Genomic DNA, 23,065 nt, shown 5'->3' with positions numbered 1-23,065 from the left:
TAGGTTTGGTGCTGTGTACTAACTAGCGGCCGGCCTGCGAACATCCTTTTAGAGCTGTACTCTCGAAATGTAAGGAAGATTGGATCTCGCCATGATATCCATCATAACCTCAAAAGGCATCAGTCATACTGCGTAATGGAAGAGAAGCGAAAGGTTCGACCGGAACTTGGCTTTGGAGACTAAACATGGGTTCCATTACTTCAAACCTCCAATAAGCAAAGTGGTGGTATTGCTCCAGCTGATGAGAGTCATCTACCACCTAGTATTGCCTGGTAACACAGAGGGGGTGGCAATCCTCCATGTGGTGTGGGCGCCACACCTAGACCCCTAGTTTCATAGGTTCACAACTGGGTGGTTACCCATAGTGTTCTTGTGCATGGGGGTTATACCAAGATTTCTAACAGTCCCACCATCGTGAAGGTGCAAACAAAGGATTTGGCTGTCAGAGACCGACCGGACTTCGCCGAAATTGGGTCCACTTGACTTTAGTGCCACCCGAATATTAGTTCCATCAGCGTTTTAGACTCCCAGAGCTTCTCTGGCTCTGGGAGTCTAAAACACAGCTTCTCTTGCATATCTGAAATAATGTCTGCGACAGCCTCAAGGACAATATGAGATATAATTAAAACGATGCCTTTACACTACGTACGTAATTTAATTTTATGGGGTAACTATAGTGTATCTACACCGATATGAATGATATAGTTAATTTAAACCCATATGGAATTATGCCTTGAGCATTTAGTCTTTAAATAGCTTTTTATTAAAAATGCAGTAGTAATTAATAAGCAATCAACATTTACTTATTCGGCTTATTTTTAAATAAAAATTGTTGTCTCTTATATAACCCCAGGGGCTCACGTCTGCTGAGTATGGAACTGGCACACCCCAAGGTCCTTAGCTGGATGTCATCATTCTTCTCTTTCTTAGTAATTTCCTACTACTTCTGACTCTTGTTTTCTTTCTCCCTCTCTCAGGGGAAAGTTTTCTGTTTTAGTTTGTCATAGACCGAACTAGAGCCGAAACCGGGGCGGAACATGCAGGACGCTTTCCATGAAGCAGGGGTACTGAAACCTATTATTTAAAACTAAACACATAACATTTGCTATGGTGGGATGAGTTCTCTCTTTTATTTCATATTTTTTTATGAAAAATATGTAAAGAATCCAAATGCAGAATATACAGAATGTATTTTCCCCTGGTCTTCGAAAGGCGTCGATCTCTCAAAATTTTGGCTAGTTGTGCATTTCGACTCTTCTCTAATTAGAGAAGTATAACGTTTCTTATAAATTTACTTATTGATTTATTTATTGTTATCTTTTTAATTTAGAAATATCGAAAAATGAGTGAGAACAAAATTCAATCTGCAATATTTCATTATTTATTTATTCATTGATAATTTATAATGTTTACTTATGGAGGGAAAAAAATGCAAAAGTTTTATTTTATTCTTTCCCTGGCGTCCGAATTCTAGTTACTGTCCTCTTGTCCAAACTGTAGGATAAATCGGTTGGTACCTGGCCCGATACTTAGTTACTAACTAATCAACAGAGAAATAAAATTTAAAAAAGAAATGTTTTTTTAAATTTTATTAGAATTTTACTTTTAAAAATGATGCACAAAAATATTGAATTACGTGGATGTTTTGGACTTTACCTCGCTTTGGTATCCGCCTTCATCCTGTGCACAATGGATACGAGTTTTGACAACGACTGTTCCATACGAAAAATAATTAATTCCTTAATCTGTAAACAAAGCACGTCTTCAGTAAGAGGGCGCTAAATGCTTTCAACAACAGAACAACGTGCTTGCGCACGTCTTCGAGAATTGAAATGTTTTCTTGCTGTTGATTGACATGCCTAAGCAGTTTTATGTGAAAGGCTGAAACACTCTTTGAGAAGTGATGTGTGAGGTGTATATGTGCGATAACTTGTTACCTGGTAAGTATTCATTAGAGAAAGTTATTCTTATACAAATAATCTACAATTAAATTAACTATCAAGGATTCGAGCAACCAAATATATTACCGTAAGGTGTTACTTTTTCATACTATTTTTACCTTGTTCTTTGTTGTTTAAGACCCCATCACCGATAGAACTGTTGGGATATATATAGTGAAAAAGAAAAATAAATAATAAATTTGCCTTGCAAAACAGTATTTCCAAGGCATTTTACAGCTTATGTCATCCATTTGATACGTGAATAACCAATCGCTACGAGAAATCCCAATGCCATCAAACGAAAGACAATAAGTATCGAACAAAAAGGATTGGCGCGTTATGTATTCAAGGGTGGTGTACAAATAGACAATGTGTGTCTATTATTGAGATGTCATTGTCATGTCATTTATTATATAGAAAGAAATCCCAAAACAGGCATGAAATGCAATGGATTGAAACAACTGTTTTAGGATTTTTAAATAACATTAAACTTTATTTGTGTGACATGTGAACAGTCCGTATAACGCAGTTTGAGAAAGAATTAATGCCATTAATATATATCACTTGATAGATTAAATTATTTTTTATTAAGTGGTGCAGTTAAATTGAACACAATAAAAAGCTATTAATTCCAAAATTTGATATACATGTAATTACGGATATATCATCCTCTAATAATGAAGCAATTATTGATATGTTTAATCACAAAGACGTGAATCTATATATGCTAAATAAGCGAAAATTAAATGAATCAAATTATACACCGGGTGGTTGTAAAATAAGTTTCCCTATTCAGGAGACACTAGTGTCAAAATGGTTAGAGTTAGTGCTGTGAAAATCGGTGGGTATGTCATTGTATGGGGAAGCAATTTGTAGAAGAAAAAAAATTAGTTCAAATTTCCGCCACCGGCAGAAAAACAGTGCAGCACATATATAAAAGTTGTCATTTACTTCAAGACATGCTGCTTGCGCAAATGACATCCTGCTAGATAAAAGCAGAAAGGCCAATGCCACTGTCAGTAACCATTATGGCTCTTACAAAAAAAAAGAATGTGTTATTTTAGTAAAACTGTTCTACTAGAATAATGGTAACACTAATGCAGCACTACGTGAATATCGGAAACTTAAAGGTTTTGCATAAAGGACCTTTGATGTCAGTGTAGCTTCGAAAACTAATAAAGAAATTTGAAGTTACCGACCGGGGAGTTCCGATATGTGGTCGTCCAGGCAGGGGACGACCACGTATCGGAATGGAGGTAGTAGATGAAGTGGCGGGTGCAATGGTCAGAATGTGAAACACTACCAGCCAGAAGTGTGTCAAGAGACTTGAACCTTCCTTTGTCTACTCTACGTAAATTGCTTCAAATAATTTTACACTGGTTCCCGTACAAGATTCACGTAGTGAAAGAACTAAAGTCTTGTGATCAGTAACAATAAATAGACTTTTCTCTATGATTTTTGGCTCTTATGGAACTTGATGATACATGGGCTCGAATGATCTTGTGGCCTGATGAGGCACATTTCACTCTTCGTGGGGCTGTAGATGCACAAAACTGCCGAATATGGGGAACGTCTCATCCATCTCTGTATGAAAGACCACTACAAAGTACATACGTTACAGTATGGTGTGGATTCACAGCAGAGTTTATAATCGGACCATTTTTCTTTGAAGAGTCTACACTTCATGGCCCTGTAAGATGTATGATAACTAGTGCACAGTACTGCGTTCCACTAAGAGATCACATTATTCCCGCTCTGCAAGAAAGGCAATGCTTGGAAACCATAGTGTTCATGCAAGATGGTTCCCTCCCCACATTAGTCAACGAGTGAAGGAACTGCCCCTTTCAACATTTGTAAATCATTATAGACTTTTTGCAGTTCTGGCCAGCCTGATCACCAGATCTCAATCCCTGTGATTTCTGGCTATGGGGATACCTGAAAGAAAGTTTACTGTGGCAGCATACAGACACTTGTCGATTTGAAAGCAAGCATTGAACAGCATGTAGCCAACATCCCCAATGAGATGCTATGTGGAACTGTCTCACACAGTCCTCCGTTTTCAAAATGCCATCTCAAGTGAAGGAAAGCACATAGAACAATATCTGTAGATTTCTAAGTACTGATATTAAAATCTAATCCTAAGTTAAGTATTCCATCTCATGTTTACAGTGCCAATTTCTCCCCCGGTGGTGGAAATTTGAACTAATTTTTTTTTCTTCTACAGATCGCTTCTCCATACACTAAATGGCATACCCACCTATTTTCATAGCACTATCTCTAACCGTTTTGACACTAGGGTCTCCTGAATAGGGAAACTTATTTTATAAATACCCGGTATATATAGCATATGAGATAGCTATGGCTAGCATGGCATTAGTTATTAAGTTTATTATACGGAATTAATTAAATCTCTTTATTGCTGCTAAGTACGGCACAAGTACTAGGAGTTCAATAATGCTCATCACGGTGACATGGCCAGGAGTTGTGGACTATTGCTATTGCATTAATGTAATATATAGAATCTTGTGTTCGATTATGTGTATTAGTATTCACAAAGAGAAGTGAATAACTGATAGACATACCTAAATTTATGGAGTACTCATAGGTATATTTATGTTAGGTTATTAAAGAATATAGTTAGAATATGATATGCTATCACATGATCATTGTGAGGAGCAGTGATTGACGAGCCCTTGCCCCCTCTGATCGTTGCTTTCCTTGCAGTGATTGGAAGCTCTGACCTCTTCAGTATATGGTACCTGTTTCAGTTAGTGTGTTTATTCTCTCCTTGCCTCTGGATTAAAATGGGAATTTACCCCCCCCCCCCCCCCCCCCCGGCTACTACATTACAGTCCAGTAAATAGCAATCTATCAAAGTAACATGGGAGGAGCTAAGTCTGTGCATCACTGCATCATGGCAGATTACTCAGGTGTGTAGTATTCTAAAGATTAACCAAGAATATAGAACACTGGATAATATACAAAATACCTATTATTGCATATATACCTAGAATGGGTAAAATTCTACTATCATGTACATGGCAGAGCCTTCCACTGCTGAAGATGTTACGATCTTCAATGTGTTCATAACTGGCTACTGATTGGCAGATGCCACCATGACATGCACAATTGTCTTATCATTGTAAAACATGTGACACAACATGATTGTCATGTCATGCTTTATCGCTTTCTGATTAGATGTCATGAAAGATATTATAGACACGGTCAACGCCGTGTCTATACTAAGCTGTGGTAGTGGAGAACACGTAGAAGATTGTAATTTTTTTCTACCCTGGCTTGTTGTCCTGTCGATGAGAATTAAAGAATTCATTCTGATGCTGATTTTAATGTGGAAAAATTAGACTTGAATGTGATACTAATTTCTACAGTTATTCACGTCAATGTCATTAGCCTGTAAAAGTTCTATTTTTCAAAATAAAATTCTAAATTAAAAAACAAAACCGACTGGCACGTATCCAAAAACTATGGCTGACTATATTTCTTTTAACGAATACATAGCAGAAATTATAATAAAAAAAAAAGCAATACAATAATGATGACAAAAAATTGATTTAATATAATGATAAAAAACAAGAATATTAAAAAGGATTCTTTTTTTCTTATGTGAAGAATGAGGTTTGAAATGCTCCTTCAGATTTATTTCCCTACCTCTCCTGCCACATAAATTTATCCAGATAACTGCCAAGCATAACTTTCAGTATCCCATTCATTCTTTTAAAACACCGTTAGCTCTTTTTCAGTAGTTTTCTATGTGGTTTTTTCAGTAGTTTTATAAATCCAACTACAAGTGAACACTTGTAGTTGGATTTTTAAAAAAATCTATTGTGATTTGCAGTCATATGGGTAAAGTTGCGATCCAACAAATATTTGATATTTCCATTCATTTTCCACTTGTCCTGCTCAGTCAGCTTCAACTTCTCGAAAATCTGCTACCAATTCCTTAAATGCTGATTTTCAGGTAATTCTCCAGTGAGGCAAAGACAACTTAGTTGATTTCAACCCTTCTAAAACTCAGTCTTGTCTTATATCTTGCAAAAAGGATTCTTCTGCTCCTGTGCTTATCTTTAGTGACACTCCGATTTCTAGGGAAAATGATATATCTCTTTTGGGGATTACCTTGACTTCTAATCTCTCTTGGCACAAGCACATTACAAATATTGCTTCCTCTGCATCTAAAAAACTTGGTTTTCTCTTTCGCTCTCGGCGTTACTTTTCTTCCAAACAGCTGCTCGCTCTGTATAAATTGCAAATCCATCCTGCCATGGAATATTGTTCCCACATCTAGGGTGGTGCCCCCAAAACCTCTCTCTCAAGCTTCTTGATTCCATTCAGAAGAGGGCAGTTAGGTTAATTCATGATTCATCTCTAACAGAGTCTCTCCACTCGCTTTCTCATAGACGTACTGTTTCTGCTGCATGCCTCTTCTACAGATACTTCCATGGGCACTGATCTTCTGAATTGGCTTCTATAATTCCCGCTCTCTCTTTCAAAACAGTCCGAACACGTGCCGCCACCAGCCAACATCCATTTTCTGTCCAACTTCAAACCCACAGAACCAACTTTTCATCTTCCTCATTTATTCATTCAACTGCCATTTTCTGGAACAACCTTCCTTCATATGTATTTCCTGAAAATTACAATCTACACAAGTTCAAGTCCAATGTCAACAAATATCTTCTTTCGTCTTCTCAACCTCCAACCCAAGCACGGTACTAAAGTACAATAGGTTCTAATACCTCTCGTGTTTGGAATTCACATTAAAAAAAAAAAAAAAAAATTCCTTCGGCTTCTGTCTTTCCCAAAAACAACTGCTTTCATACATATTTCAATCTACAAAAATTACCTAGTAGATGCATATGATGCAAGAAAGCAAGCTTATGCAGCATAGCCAAAAAAAAAAAAAAAAAACGCTCCCATTTCACCCCTCCGTTCGGTCCAAATACCTGTCCAGCTCAGCCTTAAATTTATTTAGGCTATCAACTTCCACGATAAAGGATGGAAGTCTGTTCCACCAACTAACTACCCGCTGGCTAAAGGCAAACTTCTGCACATCTATCCTACATCTGTCTTTCCTCAATTTGAATTTATGCCCCCTCAGGTGATTATTCTGAGCATGTTACAAAATGCTTTGTAAAAAAGATAGGTGGAACAGAACCAGGGTGTGTCTGCCAGGGGCAAAGGTTGATGACGTTGTGGGTCAAAGGCTGACACAAGTAATTATAGACCTGTGAGCTTAACTTCTGTTCCAGGAAAATTAATGGAGGCACTGGTTAAAGAAGCACTGCAGGATCATTTAGACAAGACTTCAGTTATAGCTCAGACACAGCATGGTTTTGTTAAGGGGAAGTCTTGCCTGACCAACTTGATTGGATACTATGATGCAGTCACAAAAGAACTGGATGCAGGGAATAACTTTGATATTATATACTTGGATCTTAGAAAGGCTTTTGATACTGTTGCACATGGAAGACTGCTGCACAGATTTGAGCAGTTTGACATTGGAGGCAAATTGCTGCTATGGATAAAGGGGTGGTTGAGGGGGAGAAGACAGAGAGTGGTAATCAATGGACACTGCTCATCGTGGACTGATGTTATTAGTGGAGTCCCTCAGGGCTCAGTGTTTCGTCCATTATTGTTTTCTGTATTTATAAATGATATTGATGATGGTATATCGGGCTTAATGTCCAAGTTTGCAGACGATACAAAGGTTGGCAGGGTTGTCAAGGACACTACTGACACTATGCTGCTGCAACAGGATCTGGAAAGGTTGAGCAGATGGGCTGAGAGGTGGCAAATGAAGTTTAACATTGACAAATGTAAAGTACTACACATGGGAAACAGCAACCCCAGAGTGACGTATCAACTCTGTGATACTGACAGTGGTAGGGAACGAAAAGGACCTGGGGGTAATTGTGCAGGCAGATATGAAGTTTTCTGAGCAGTGCAGATGGTCTGCAAGAATAGCTCATAGTGTCTTGTCAATGATATACAGGAATTTTTCTAGCAGGGATAAGGAGGTGATTATTCCATTGTATAAGGCGATGGTCAGGCCACACCTAGAGTACTGTATACAGGTCTGGAGGCCTCATTTCAAGAAGGATGTAGAGCTGCTGGAACGAGTACAGAGAAGGGCAACAAGATTAGTGAATGGAACAAAGGGGTGCTCTTACGAAGAAAGGCTTAAGTTTTGCAAATTACAGTGTCTGGAGACTAGGCACCAGCGAGGTGATCTGATAGAGGTGTATAAAGCCTTGAATGGTTTAAGCATGCTCAATGCTGATGGGATTCTTCCTCTAGCTCAGAAAAATCACCTGAGAGGGCATAAATTCAAATTGAGGAAAGACAGATGTAGGATAGACGTGCGGAAATTTGCCTTTAGCCAGCTGGTGGTTGGTTGGTGGAACAGACTTCCATCCCTTGTGGTGGAGGTTAATAGCCTAAATAAGTTTAAGGCTCAGCTGGACAGGTATTTTGAACGAACAGAGGGGTGAAGTGGAAGTGGGGGTTTTTTTTTTTTTTTTGGCTGATGCTGCATAAGCTTGCTTTCTTGCATCAAATGCCTCTACTAATGCTAATGCTAATGCATGAGGAAGAATCCCAATAGCATTGAGCATGCTCAAACATTTCAAGGCTTTATACCTCAGTCAGATCACCTTGCAGGTGCCTAGTCTTCAGACACTGTAATTTGCAAAACTTAAGCCTTTCTTCTTAAGAGCAACCCTTTGTTCCATTCACTAATCTTGTTGCCCTTCTCTGTACTCACTCCAACAGCTCTACATCCTTCTTAAATGAGGCCTCCAGACATGTATACAGTAATCAAGGTGTGGCCTGACCATTGCATTATACAAGGAGATAATCACCTCCTTATCCCTGCTAGAAAAATTCCTGTATATCATTGACAAGACACTATGAGCTATTCTTGCAGACCATCTGCACTGCTCAGAAAACTTCATATCTGCCTGCACAATTACCCCCAGGTCCTTTTCGTTCCCTACCACTGTCAGTATCACAGAGTTGATACGTCACTCTGGGGTTACTGCTTCCCATATGTAGTACTTTACATTTGTCAATGTCAAACTTCATTTCCCACCTCTCAGCCTTTCTAGATCATGTTGCAGCAGCATACTGACATTAGCGTCCTTAACAACCCTGCCAACCTTCATATCGTCTGCAAACTTGGACATTAAGCCTGATATACCATCATCAATTATCATTTATAAATACAGAAAACAACAATGGACTCGACACTGAACCCTGAGGGACTCCACTAATAGCATTAGTCCACAATGAGCAGTGTCCATTGATTACCACTCTGTCTTCTTCCACTCAACCATCCCTTTATCCATAGCAGCAATTTGCCACCAATGCCACACTGCTCCAATTTGTTCAGCAGTCTTCCATGTGCAACAGTATCAAAAGCCTTTCTAAGATCCAAATATATAATATCAAAGTTATTCCCTGCATCCAGCTCCTTTGTGACCACATCATAGTATCCAATCAAATTGGTCAGGCAAGACTGTCCCTTAACAAAACCATGCTGTGTCTGAGCTATAACTGAAGTCTTGTCTAGATGATCCTGCAGTGCTTCTTTAACCAGTGCCTCCATTAATTTTCCTGGAACAGAACAGAAGTTAAACAGAAGTCTCATGGTGGAACCTTCGAGCATCTGTTGTAACATCATGAAATGCACCCATCTCGTACTCCAATGTTAATATTATGTCAAATAAATGTTTGCCACTAATTGGTGTTTGGTGTCATTTCTGACTCTTGTGCCTCTGCTACTACTTTCCCGTGACATTTCCGGTTATGGGTTCCTATGCGATTCACATTCCTTTAGATGTTACCTACCTCCCCTAAAAGTTTGTACCAATATTTGTGAGACACCCTGTATATATATATATATATATATATATATATATATATATATATATTTTTTTTTTTTATATGAAAATCCCAAAACTCGAAAGGTATTGGAACCTATAGTAATAATACTATGCATGGGCTTGAAGGTTGAGAAGACTGAAGGAACTTGCTGATATTAGACTTGGATTTCTGTAGGTTGTAATTTTCAGGAAAAGATATGAAGAAAGGTTGTTCCAGAAAAAGGAGTTGAAGGGATGAATGAGAAAAGTTGGTTCTGTGGATTTGGAAAGTAAATGGATTCTGACTTGTTCGAAAAAGAGTGATTGAATTACAGATGCCAATTGAAAAGAACACTGCCCATGGAAGTATCTATGGAAAAGGCATGCAACAGAAATAGAGTAGGTATGAGAGAGAGAGAGAGAGAGGGAGGGAGGGAGGGAGGGAGGGAGGGAGGAGAGACTTTGTATGAGACAGATCATTAACCTGACTGCCCTTTTGAATGCAGTCTAAAAGCCTGAGAGAGATTTTTGTTTCAGATGCAGAGGAAGTAATATATGTGATATGTTTATGGAGAGAGAGAGAGATTCCTAATACAGATATGTGATCTTGTCTAGAGATTTGAGTGCTGTCAAAGATAAGCATAGGAGCAGTAGACTCCTTTTTGTGAGATGTAAGACAGGACTGAATTTTAGCAGGATTAAAATTGACTACATTATCTTTGTCCCATAGGAGTATTATCTGGAGATCAGCATTTAAGGAATTAGTTGTGGATATTTGAGAATATGAAGCTGTTTGTGTAGGGAAAGGTTCTCAATCTGGAAGGTGGAATTTTATATGCTTTCATCAGCAATACTATAGTAAGGATTTCCAATAAGTGGAGGGTCATTGATATACAAGAGGAAAAGAGTGTAGGAGAAAGAACTAAACCTTAGGGAACACTAGCAATCTTGAAATTAGTGGAGAAGTTAAAAGAGAGCCATCTACCATCACCCACAGAGTGTAGCCAGAGAGAAAACTGGATATACTCAGTCACATAAGATGGGAGCTTGTTTAGAAGACCTTTATGTCAAACATAGTCAGGAGCTTTAGAAATATCAAGAACAATAGCTTGAGAACAATAGCACTTCACCAAAGTTTCCCATTGAATTTATCCATAGATCAGTAACATCAGCCAATATATCATCAGTGGATCCACACTGACAGAATCCACATTTGTGATCTGATGAAAGGTTTCGAGATTGTTTTAGAGTTGGCAAGTAATGGATTTCTCCATTACTTTGAAAGAGTAGAGGTAAGTGCAATGGGATGATAATTGGATGAGAGGAATTTGTCACCCTTTTTAGGAACTGGCTGGATATGAGCAAATTCCTAAGCAGAAGGGAAAAAAAAAACACACTAGTGGAATAAGAAAGTGTAAAAAGGTGACACAGATCAGGAGTAAGCTCAAGAGCACAGATTTTGAGAACAAGTGGAGAAATGTCAGGATCTTCAGTGTTTTTGCTATTGAAATTGTTCATTTTTTTTTTTTTTTTTTTTTTGGCTGTTGCTGCATAAGCTTGTTTTCTTGCGTCATATGCCTCTACTAATGCTAATGCAGGTTTTATATATAATAAGCAGGTTTTAAGAGAGGTGGATTATAGGTGGACAAAAGTTTAGCAAGAGACCAGAATGCTTGACTACCATTTGAATAAGAAACAAGGTTTCACTCTTAATCTGTTCAAAATATAGTTTGATTTGATTAATAACTGCTTTACTGTTTTGTGAGCTTTAGTATAGGCTGAAAATGAAACTGGAGATTTGGATGCCAGTATGCAATGTTCTTACCTTGAACAGCTTTAGCTCCTTTATTGGGAAATCAAGGTTTAGATAAAAGATGAGATTTTAAGATGGTGTGTGGAGTACAGAAAGAACTTCATACATACAAAAATAATTTCAGTGATGCAGTCTGAGCAAGCACATCTGATATCAGATTTAAAACAGTAATCCAACTAAGGAAAAAAAGAATAGAAATGTCACAATCATCCACTTTGCAATCTTTTAATAACAAACAATGTAAGGCTTAGCTCAGACATGAAAGAAAAGTTCCATTGGAGAAGGGACCATCAGCATTTGCCCTCCAGTCACCTCAGCCATCTACTTTAAAGGGCTGTTTGTCAGAGCATGTGGTTAGGATTGTCTGATGCTCTGGTAGATATGGACCCAGCAGTCAAGATGTTAAGACAAAAGTCTTAACATCTTGACTGCTGGGTCCATGTGAATAGGAAACTGAAGCCAGCTGGAGTTGTAAACATTTAAATCTCCAAGGAAAATTACCTCACTGTTAGGAAAGTTGGACTGGAAAAGTCGTTTCAAAGACAGGAAGTCAAGGAGTTCCAAGTGATTATTGAAATTGGGAGAATGATAGAGTTAATAGATGAATTTGACAGAATGGCATAGAGAGAGATTCTAAGGCAGAGAATGTTGGAAAGAGGAGATTCCAAAGTACTAAGTCTTTGACAGGAAATACCAGAGCAGACATTCACAAGTACACCTTCAAAGTGAAAGGAATCATAGAGCAAATAATTAGGACAACCAAGATGAATTTTTACAAGTCTGGCTTGAGAGGGTCCAATGTAGATCAGTCCTTCTCTTATTAGCATTAGTAGAGGCATACGATGCACGAAAGCAAGCTTATGCAGCATCAGCCAAAAAAACTCTCCCATTTCACTCCTCCACTCGTTCCAAATGCCTGTCCAGCTCAGCCTTAAATTTTTTAGGCTATTAGCTTCCACAACAAAAGATGGGGGCCTGTTCCACCAATCAACTACCTGCTGGCTAAAGGCAAATTTCCGCACATCTGTTTTACAACTATCTTTCCTCAATTTGAAACTGTGCCCCCTCAGGTTCTTAGTCTGAGCAAGAGGAAGAATCCCATCGGCATTCAGCTTGCTCAACCCATTCAAGGCCTTATACACCTCAATCAGATCACCATGCAGATGCCTACTCTCTCCAGGCACTGCAATTTGCAGAACTTAAGCCTTTCTTGGTAAGAGCACCCCTTCGTTCCCCTCACCAATCTTGTTGCCCTTCTTTGTACTCATTCTCGCAACTCTACATCCTTCCTAAAATGAGGCTTCCAGACCATTTTTCCTCCATTTGCCCACCTATGCATTAGGGAACATTTCTTTTTTAGTATCTATATTAGTAATTAATTTGAAAAATCATTACCTATAATTGTTATTATAAAGTAATGTTTTTGAAATTAAAACTAAACTATATTTTTAATTTTGCATTGTTCTCAGCTGTGCAAAGATACAACAAAATATGACTATCTGACAGTGCATTTACCAAATTACTCAAATGCAAACTATGTGGAATCATACACACATGCAGATGCATGCACAAATACTATCGAACATGGATCTCCACACTTATGTGGAGTTGCTAGTTGAGTACTAACCTACAACTTGTCCATGAGCAGCCACTGGTCTGTACACATTAATTTAAATCACATCCTTGTGTGGTGTCATTAGACACTGACTAAACAATAACAGTTAACCCTTTGTAGTGTATCTGTTAGACATGCACTGTTTTTTTTTTTTTTTTTGTTTTAATTGGATTATGATCATAACCTCGCGTTTTGCATCACTTGTTTTCCCTGAGTGTTTTTTCAGTATAATTTCTTAATATTTGAGGGGGGGGTGCAAAGAGCAATGAAATTTATCTAATTTTAAAGAACAGAAGAGAACATGGGAGAAAAACAGGGTGATGGGATACATTTTAAATAACATAACATTTAAATGTTATGTGACCTCTGTAATTAATCACTATTCCAAAGGGGTGAGATAATTTCAGAGTATTCTAATGAAAATTACCTTTCATTTTCCAATAAAATTCATATAACAAACTGAGGTTGTTTTTAGTATGTGCCAAGGTGACTAAGGCACCTTGGCACATACTAAAAACATTGGATTTGTAAATTGCTTTATTCTGTGGTCAGTTTTGCCAGATATAAAACCCATTTTCAGGAGAAAAAGAAAAACAGCTCTTCGAAAAGGTGACTAAATATCAGGATGACAAGAGGGTTTTTTTTTTTTTTCCCTACATTGTGATCAAGAGTTGAATGATTTCCTTCACCAGAAACGCAGGCTTTTCATCCAAGAAAAATTACTATAGAATGCATGCAATTTACAGATACCTATTCACTAAATAACAATACCAAGACAAATAAGACCTCAAAGTCTTGGTTGCTTTGGCACGAAAACATAGAAAGAAAATCCTGCTATGTGAATGGATAAGTAATACGATAACACAATATATAACAAATTAAATATACATTTTGAAAGATCACATCAAGCTTTGGGAATGTCTTTAACTGAGTGTAGGGGTGGAAAAAAAGCTCAAATGGATGTAGGTCTGAAAGTACTTCTCTTTAGAGTAGCATCTTTTCACATAGCAAAGGTAAATACATCTGTGAATAAGTAAGATGTAGTCGGTGACCAAAATTGCAGATATTTCTTGGTGGAGGAACTACTTCCTGGAAGTTCCATTGAGAACGCACCATCAAATTTACAGCAGACTCTCGATTAACCAGGACACTTCAAGACTCTAAATTAAAAAAAAAAACAACCAGAAATCAAAAAATTCAAGTAATAACTAGAATAGGTATAAACAGATATTTTGCAAGTCGTAAATAAGCGACAAGCATTATAAGTCGTCATTGGGAGATTAGTGTACCTATTATCTTGCAATCCCCACTGTCTTCACACCCTCGCTCAACAAATGTTTAGTTTGTTTTAGTGCTTCACGTCGATTGTTGTGTTCCGTCGCAGCCCAAAAGGGCAAATTTTGTTTTGTTATTTTTGTCAGGGATGTCGGAACTTTTTTTATAGTAAATTTTTTTTTGTTCAGAAATCACGAAAATTATGTGTAAACGCGTTTTCAGTTAAACAAAAACTTGAAATTATTCAAAAAGTTTGAAAACGGTGCATCTTAAATCTCTAAGAAATCATTATAATAAGGATGTATGAAGATGGCCAAACATTAACAAGTATCGCGCGGAATTCAAATTTGTCAATAATATAGTACCAATAGGTTATTAGTCATTCCCGAGTTACGTAATACTTGACGAAGTAAGATGTCTTGGAGCATATCTCTTACGTATGTTGGGGAATTTTGTATTTTTGGATTAACTGTGAAATCGATTATCCAGGATTTGTTTTTTACCATCTATCCCGGAAAATCGAGTCTACTGTAGTTTTGTATAATGATGCTTCAGCACATCTTAGCCTCACTACAATTTCTCAATAATAAGTATCCTGGCTATTGGATTAGTACAGTTGGACCAACTGCATGACCAATACACTCTTGATTTATATCCACTGGATTTTTTTATGGGGACACCTCAGAGGTTTTGTTTATACTGTATTTTGTTAATGAACAAATGCTAGATGATTGCCAAAAAATTTGGAACACTCCATGACCTTTTTGAATGTAATAATCTAATTGAAAATGCTCTGAAACATGTATTGCTGCTCAAGGAGGCCATTTCAAACACTTGCTCTGATTTTTACGTAATAAGAAGTTCTCATTGGTTACTTACAGTGCACATTAATTACTTTAATAATAATAAAAAAATAAATTGATATGTTAATGCTGAGGTGTAACTATGGTTGCGGTGCCCAGCAAAAATAAAAAATATGGCACCCCTTGAAAACTGTTCTTTAAATTTCTGGCTGAAATTTTGCATTTTTTAACCATAAAAATGGCACCCCCCCCCCAAATTTGGCGCCCAGGGCACATGTTCCACCTGCCCTCACCCTAGTCGCGTCACTGTGTTAATGTGTCCTTAATTTTTTTTTTTTTGCATAAAACCTTCATTTTATGCAAAAAAAAAGAGAGGAAAAATAGTGTTTCCAGACAAATGTTCATATGAACTTTTTTTCATCCCTATGCTCAGTTAAATATTCTTCCAAAGCATAAAGGCACCCTTTGCAAATGTCATATATATTGACTGCAGTATAATTGCAGTCGATATATATGGTCTGATATTTTGCTTTGGCTCTTGAAGAAACCAAGGAAGTAACCAGACTTTTTTTTTTTTTTTTTCGCAGCTATTTTTTTTTTTTTTTTTTTTTTCCGCAGCTAAATTTTAATAGTAGTGCCTACTGGGTGTACCCAAGTGCTTATGCAGATAATATAGTGGATTGCAGTGCTACTCTCTCGTACTGTGTGCACATCTTTTCATTCGTTTCATTTTCCACATTTGAGAAATACTTTCATCTGGGAGAGTCGGAACTTTATTGAATGACCCACAACTCAGCAAGTTGATTGATCTCAAGCATGGCAGTGAGGGTTTTCTGCCAGTAATTCAGGTTTTTAATTCAACCAGCAAAACAGAAAATGAACTGTGACTACTTGTAGTTTACAACAATATAATATCCTATTCATTCTCCACACAAATATAAAACAAATCCATTCTTCATAAAAATTTATGGTAAAACTCAAGGTCTTGAATAGTCCATATTTTGACAAACGGACAGGAACAAAGCAGTGATTGGCAGTTGCCCGCCCTTCCTAAGTTTATATGCCTATGGTGTTTATCACCCCACTTGCACTGTTTTCCAATTTTAAAATGGTGCAATGGGGAGATAAACCCCTATCCAGATTTGGTCGGTGGATTTTCAGCTGTTGAAAATGATAAGTAGTTTTGTTATTTTTACACATATTCTTCTTTAATTAATATACTACATTGTGTTCTACAATGATGTTAAATAGGCTTCGTAGCGTTCATTAGCTTATATTTTAAATTTAAAATCCTTAGATCCTGCAAATTCTGATTTTTTAATGCAGTCAGGTAGCTTGTGGGTCTTAGTGCTTGAGGGGAGCTGCTGTATGAAAATCATAACATTTTTGTAATTTACGACTCTCCACTCATACCAGTGTCGGTGCCAGTATTGTTGAACTTTCTGCCATTGTAGTATAGATCAATACGAAATAGCGTAACGTAAGGCAGAGGTTCCCAAACTTTCTCGGTTCACGACGCCCTTACTGTCCCAATAATTTTTTCATGGCACCCCTAGACCGAAAGAAATACCTAACACAGTGGTTTTCGACCTTTTAATATATACCTATATAATAATTTTATTCTTTATATAGAGGTACTAAAATCAAATATTCAATCAAATATTACAAAGAACAATATCCATTGTACCGTACTCTTTATATTGTACCCTTTTTATAATGAAATAAATATAATAATAATAACTTTAAGTAACTTAAACCCAAATTACACGGCACCCCAAGAATGTTGTTGCTGCGTCCCGGTTGAAAACCACTGCCATAAGGTATAACATAAAACTAGATAGTGTTATGTAGTTTTACGTTATTTTAGCACTGTATTAGGAATCTGTTAGTTTAATATAGTGTTATCAATTAATCTTTTTAAATTTCATTGTTAATTAAATTGTATTTAAATGGAAATCATGACCCAGATTAGAGTTGCAAAGCAAAAATCACAGAGTAACAGGACTATATCAGGGTAACTAAGAATATGAACAGGTATATGTATACTTGCATGTACACCAATGCTAGGAGTTTGGTAAATAAATTTGATGAATTTGTGGTGTTGGTCAGAACATCAAAAGCAGATATTGTTGGAATATCAGAGACGTATCACCCAGATATAAGTAGTGCAGAAACGGAATTTGTGGAGTACAATGTGTACAGAAAAGATGGACAAGACAGGAAGGGAGGAGGGGTTATGCTGTTCGTTAAGAAACAAAATCTAACGAAGTGCATCCAGTTGACATTGGTGGACAGTGCAATGTTGAGTCAGTTTGGTTAGCATTAGCAAGGGCACATGATGCAAGGAAGCAAGCTTATATAGTATCAGCCAAAATCAAGCAAGAAAGCAAGCTCATATAGCATCAGCCAATGGTGTGACATAAACATTGGGCAAGGAAGAATGAGCGTAGAAGTGTGTTATAGGCCTAATGACCCTGATGAGTACAATTAGCAATTGTGCAGAGAAATAGTGGACTAGTAAATCAGAATGTCAAAATTTTAAAGTTATAATGGGGGATTTTAACTTTCCAGATATTGACTGGATTTGTGGTTTCAATACCGAGATCCTGGTAATTTTTTTTTTTTTTTTTTCAGGATTTGAAATATTGATATAAATATACTGGTTTTTTGATACTAATTTAAAAAAAATAATTGTTTATGAATTATTCACATAAAGGTTATAAAATCGACAACGACAAATCATTAATATTATAGAATGTATAACAGAAGGATTGTTACACAATACAAATGCAGTGGAAACCTGAAAATGTCATGAAACTAAGACATAAAAATCTTACAAATATTGGTATCTCTTAGTAAGAAATATTTACTGTGTGGAAGTAAAGCACTTAACGAAAATAACGAAAACAACGAAAACATCATTATGGAAATATTTCCATTAGTGGGAGTAGGCCTGGTAGGGCACTTAAGGAATGTGGTAAACAATGGCATGGCAGGTACTGAAGGGTTAAAATTAAAAGCTTCTGAACAATAGTTTATTCCCTCTATTACACCATTACTTGAAATGCGATGCTTAGTGTATTTTGGGAAAGGCCGTTGGTATGGAGCATTTCGAATGTATTGTCAGCAGGTGGTCATCTAGAGGTAAATGAAGAAAGTGTTTCATTGTGTGGGAAATACATTCTGTTTTTCCCTCCAAAGGAAGAAGAGTCAGTTTAAAGAATAACACCGTGATTGGGTCATGTTTAAATTAGATAGGCTAAGATACATAAATGAAAAGGAAATAAATAAGGTTCTCGTGCCAAAAGAGTGGGTTGTGGTCATTGTTCGGAAGGGTTGCAGACTTGCAGTGGTAGTTCTGGGTTCAGTTTGAGGTGTCTTGCTATATAGTGAAGAGTTCCACCAGGCATGTTCCTGTTCTAGAAATTAATTAGGAGCTGAGTAACAAGCCAGTCAGATAGTGCCCTGGCTTTTACTACTGCTGTGGTAATTTCCTTCAGTATTAACAGAGAACTGTTCCCAAAATAAGACAGTACTGGAAGAGCTATAAGGCAGAATTCAAATAAGAAGAAAGACTTCACTGCACTTTGTGGACAGTTGTTGTTGTTGTTTGGTTTTTAGGAGCATTAGCAACTAAGGCCATATTGCTCCTGGAATATGCGGTGGTCATTCCCTGACCTTTCCACATCCTCCGTATTTGGTGGTGTGGTGATGGGCTCTAACCCCGGTCTAATCAAAAAGCGTGTGCTATGCACTGCTGCTCCTTCCCACCTGGCTACGGAGGCGCCTAATCCGTGGACGGAATCCGCACAAAGAAAGCAAGCTCATATAGTATCAGCCAATGCTAGGAGTTTAAAACTGTAATTATTTTAAAGTAAGGATGAAGTTGAAGAAATTACAAGAAAGTTACAGAAATGTTTAGTATTGAGTTGGTTTATTGGTTGAAGTTGTAAAGAAAATTGATATTGCTAAATTAAGAGAGAGAGTATTAAGTATTAAGTCAGCTATGAATTGCTGTTGTGAAGAGAATTGATATTGCTGATTAAGAGAAATATGAGGAAGTGATATTAAGATTGAATTAGTTTAGTGTTTGCAGCTGTAGAGAGTTGATATTGTTAATTGAGAGAAATTTTATGGAAATGATAGCATGTATTAACAGGAAAATTAATAGATTAGTTGTAAATGAATGCCAATTATGTATATACTCGTAAGTAGTTTTGTATGACAAATGACTTGTTTTATAATATTTGTGTCATTGCTCATGAGAAACTATGGGAAAATCCTTAGATCCTGCAAATTCTGATTTTTTAATGCAGTCAGGTAGCTTGTGGGTCTTAGTGCTTGAGGGGAGCTGCTGTACGAAAATCATAACAATGGCCACTGACGGCAATACTAAGGTAGGGAAATAAAAATTAATGAATAAATAACCTCCACATCTTAGATTTGGTTTCCTCACCAAGCTTAAACATCAACCCCTTTCTTTAGTTAATACGGATATAGTGCCATAAAAAGTCAAAAAGAAAATAAGATTTTTTGAAGATGAGGGAATAAGGGGGTGCTAAACTGCAACATGTGTACAACTATCTCAATACGATAACACCAACCAGCACGGAATCCAAAAAGGACGTTTTCTGCCACTAATTAAATATGACCAAAATTAGATCCAGTTTAAATGATAACACTATTGATTGCTTTATTCGGTAGTGTGAATGCTTAGACCTAACCAGATTTGCAGTTTCAATATGTATGTGGTTTTTTTTTTTCTTGTTTTTTTTTTTTAGAATAAATGTACATTTAATACTTTTTGTTAGAATATTTATTATTGTAAAAAAAGTTTGATTTAAAACATGAATTCAAGTAATTACTTTTTTTTTTTTCTTACTTTATTTCATCTAATTATCATCAAAATTTATTGAGATTTTTTATTATTATTTATTATTATTTTTTTTTGGAATACTGGTATCCCGGTTTCATAAATTAAAAATACTGTACCAAAATACCAATATTAAGATTTTGACCAGTATTGTGAGCCCTAGACTGGAACTTGCGATTGGTCACTCGCACACCAGCTAGACTTTTGTGAATTTATTGGATGGTTGCCTCCTAAACATGTTGCTGTTTTCTACAGCAACATGTTTAAGAGGCAACCAGAGGGAATAATACTCTCGATCTGGTTATCAGCAGTGATTATTCATGCATTAATAATTTGCAGATAAAGGAATCACTGGGTGACAGTGATCACAGTATACTCAGGTGAGATTTACTTAAAGGGAAGGGCTTTTGCTTTCGTAAAGGTGACTACAGTGGTCTCAGACAGATTTTAAATTCTGTACAGTGTGATCAGCTCATGATGTTACCAATGGTGAATTCTAAATAGGAAGCCTTCAAGGACTTAATCTTGGAGGCTACTAGGCTTTTCATACCAACTAAGAAATACTGTTCAAAGTGTAGGCATAAATGGATGTCAGATGAATTAATGAGACTCTTAACTGAGAAGAAAAATGTATGGGATGCATATAAATTATCAGGTGGCACAGGAGCATTTGGCAGATATAAGCTATTCTGTAATCAAGTCACAAAGGAGAAAAGGATGCAAAGAGTTCTTTACTTATGTAAACTAGAAGGAAAGGGATGGGCCAGATTGGTCCACTTAACATAGGTGGTTTGATTATTGATAATCATGCTCAGATAAACTGAATGAGTATTTTTCATCTACATTCACAAGGAGTTATTCAAGGAAGGGGATGCCAGAAGCTTATCAAACTCTAACAGGGAGCAAAGTGATTTTTCAATAACTGAGAGCAAAGTGGAGGAGAAATTGTTAAAGTTAAATATAAGGAAGCCACCTGAGGTGGATGGGATCTATCCAGTTATATTAAAGGAAGTAAGCAAATCCTTACCCGTAATTATGAGAACATCCTTAGATTCAGGGGAGGTCCCCACGGGCTGGAGTTGTGCAAATGTATCCCCAATTCACAAGGGGGGTTCAAAACGTAACACAATGAACTGACCTGTTAGTTTAACTTGTGTTCTGGAGAAAATAATGATAATGAAGTCACTGGTTAAAGAAGCATTGCAGGATCATCTAGACAAGGCTGCAGCAATAATTCAGACACAGCGTGGTATGTTAAGGGAAAGTCTTGTCTGACAAATTTGATTGGATATTTTGATGTGATTACAAAGGAACTGGGTGCAAAAAATAATTTTTATATCATATACTTGGATTTCAGGAAAGCTTTTGATACTGTTGTGCATCAAAGATTACTGTACAATTTGGAGCAGTATGGTATTAAGGGCAAGTTTCTGCAATTGATAAAAGGGTGGTTGAGTGGTAGACGACAGAGAGTGGTAATCAATGGACACTGCGTTTCGTGGACTAATGTTATTAGTGGAGTACCCCGGGGCACGGTGTTGTTTTGTATATTTATCAGTGATATTGATGAAGGTATATTGGGCTTAATGTCCAAGTATGCAGATGATACAAAGGTTGGCATGGTTGTTAATGACAGTATGCTACTGCAACTGGATCTAGATAATTTGGGCAAATGGGCTGAGAATGGCAAGTGAAGTTTAACATTAAGAAATGCAAAGTACTGCATATGGGTAGCAGTAAGCCAAGAGAAATATACCAACTGTGTGGTACTACACTCAGGTAAGTGGAGCGAAATAGAGTGAAACTGTGCAATCAGATATGAAGTTCGCTGACCAGTGCAGACAGGCTGCAAGAGAAGGTCATGGAGTCTTGTCAATGATATATAGGAATTTTGCTAGCAGGGACAAGGGGCTGATTATTCCATTGTACAAGGCAATGGTCAGGCCACAACTTAAATACTCTGTACAGGTCTGGAGGTCTAATTTTAAGGAGGATGTAGAGTTGCTAGAACAAGTACAAAGAAGGGCAGCAAGATTGGTGAGGGGAACAAAGTACTGCTCTTACCAAGATAGGCTTAAGTTCTGCAAATTGCAGTGCCTAGAGACTAGGTACATGTGAGGTGATCTGATTGGGGTTTATAAGGCCTTAAATGGGTTGAGCAAGCTGAATACTGATGGGATTCTATTCAGATTAAGAATCTGAGGGGGCATAGATTCGAATTGAGGAAAGACAGTTATAGAATAGATGCAGAAATTTGCCTTTAGCCAGAAGGTAGATTGCTGGAACAGACTTCCATCTCTTATTGTGGAAGTTGATAGTTTAAATAAATTTAAGGCTGAGCTGGAGAAGCATTTGGAATGAATAGATGAGTGAAATATGAGAGTGTTGTTTTTAAGCTTGATTTCTTGTATTGTATACCACTGCTAATGCTGATCACCCTACCTAAGCCGGCGCCTACGTAGTCAGGTGGGCAGGAGCAGCAGTGCGTAGCACACGCTTCTGAATTAGACTGGGGTTCAAGCCCGTGACCACCAAATACGGAGGATGCGGAAAGGTCAGGGAATGAGCAATGTGGCCTTAGTTGCTAATGCTCCTAAAAACCAAACAACCTACCTAAGCTAACCCACTCCCCGTCTTCGATGACACAAAACAATCAGAAACAAAACGCCTTCACAATAATCACCCAATCACAGAATTGGACCGTACAATCACTCCGTTCTACGACCATGCCTACTGTGCGTAGATAAGTGAATAAGATTTTAGCCAAATTTTTAAAGTAAAAAATAACTACCTGAATGGTAATACGCAATGCTAATTTTAATAATTAACTTGAAAACGTACAACTCTTGATTATAGAATTATA

General features: G+C 37.1%; 1 protein-coding gene across 1 annotated transcript in view; it reads left to right on the top strand.

The window, feature by feature from the left end:
* Positions 1-1,854: 1,854 nt before the first annotated feature.
* Positions 1,855-23,065, top strand: part of LOC150082433 (nuclear envelope phosphatase-regulatory subunit 1-like) — a 72,634-nt gene continuing 51,423 nt past the window's right edge. The window contains exon 1 of the mRNA XM_090378603.1: positions 1,855-1,940. Coding sequence (XP_090234729.1) covers positions 1,904-1,940 — 37 coding nt within the window. The 5' untranslated portion in view covers positions 1,855-1,903. The remainder of the gene's footprint in view (positions 1,941-23,065) is intronic.

The sequence above is a fragment of the Mastigoproctus giganteus genome, chromosome 7 (genome assembly GCF_048544385.1).
Source record: "Mastigoproctus giganteus isolate SK-2022 chromosome 7, ASM4854438v1, whole genome shotgun sequence".
Taxonomy (NCBI): domain Eukaryota; kingdom Metazoa; phylum Arthropoda; class Arachnida; order Uropygi; family Thelyphonidae; genus Mastigoproctus; species Mastigoproctus giganteus.
Note: the sequence above shows the minus strand (reverse complement) of the source record. Positions and strands in the feature narration are given on the sequence as shown.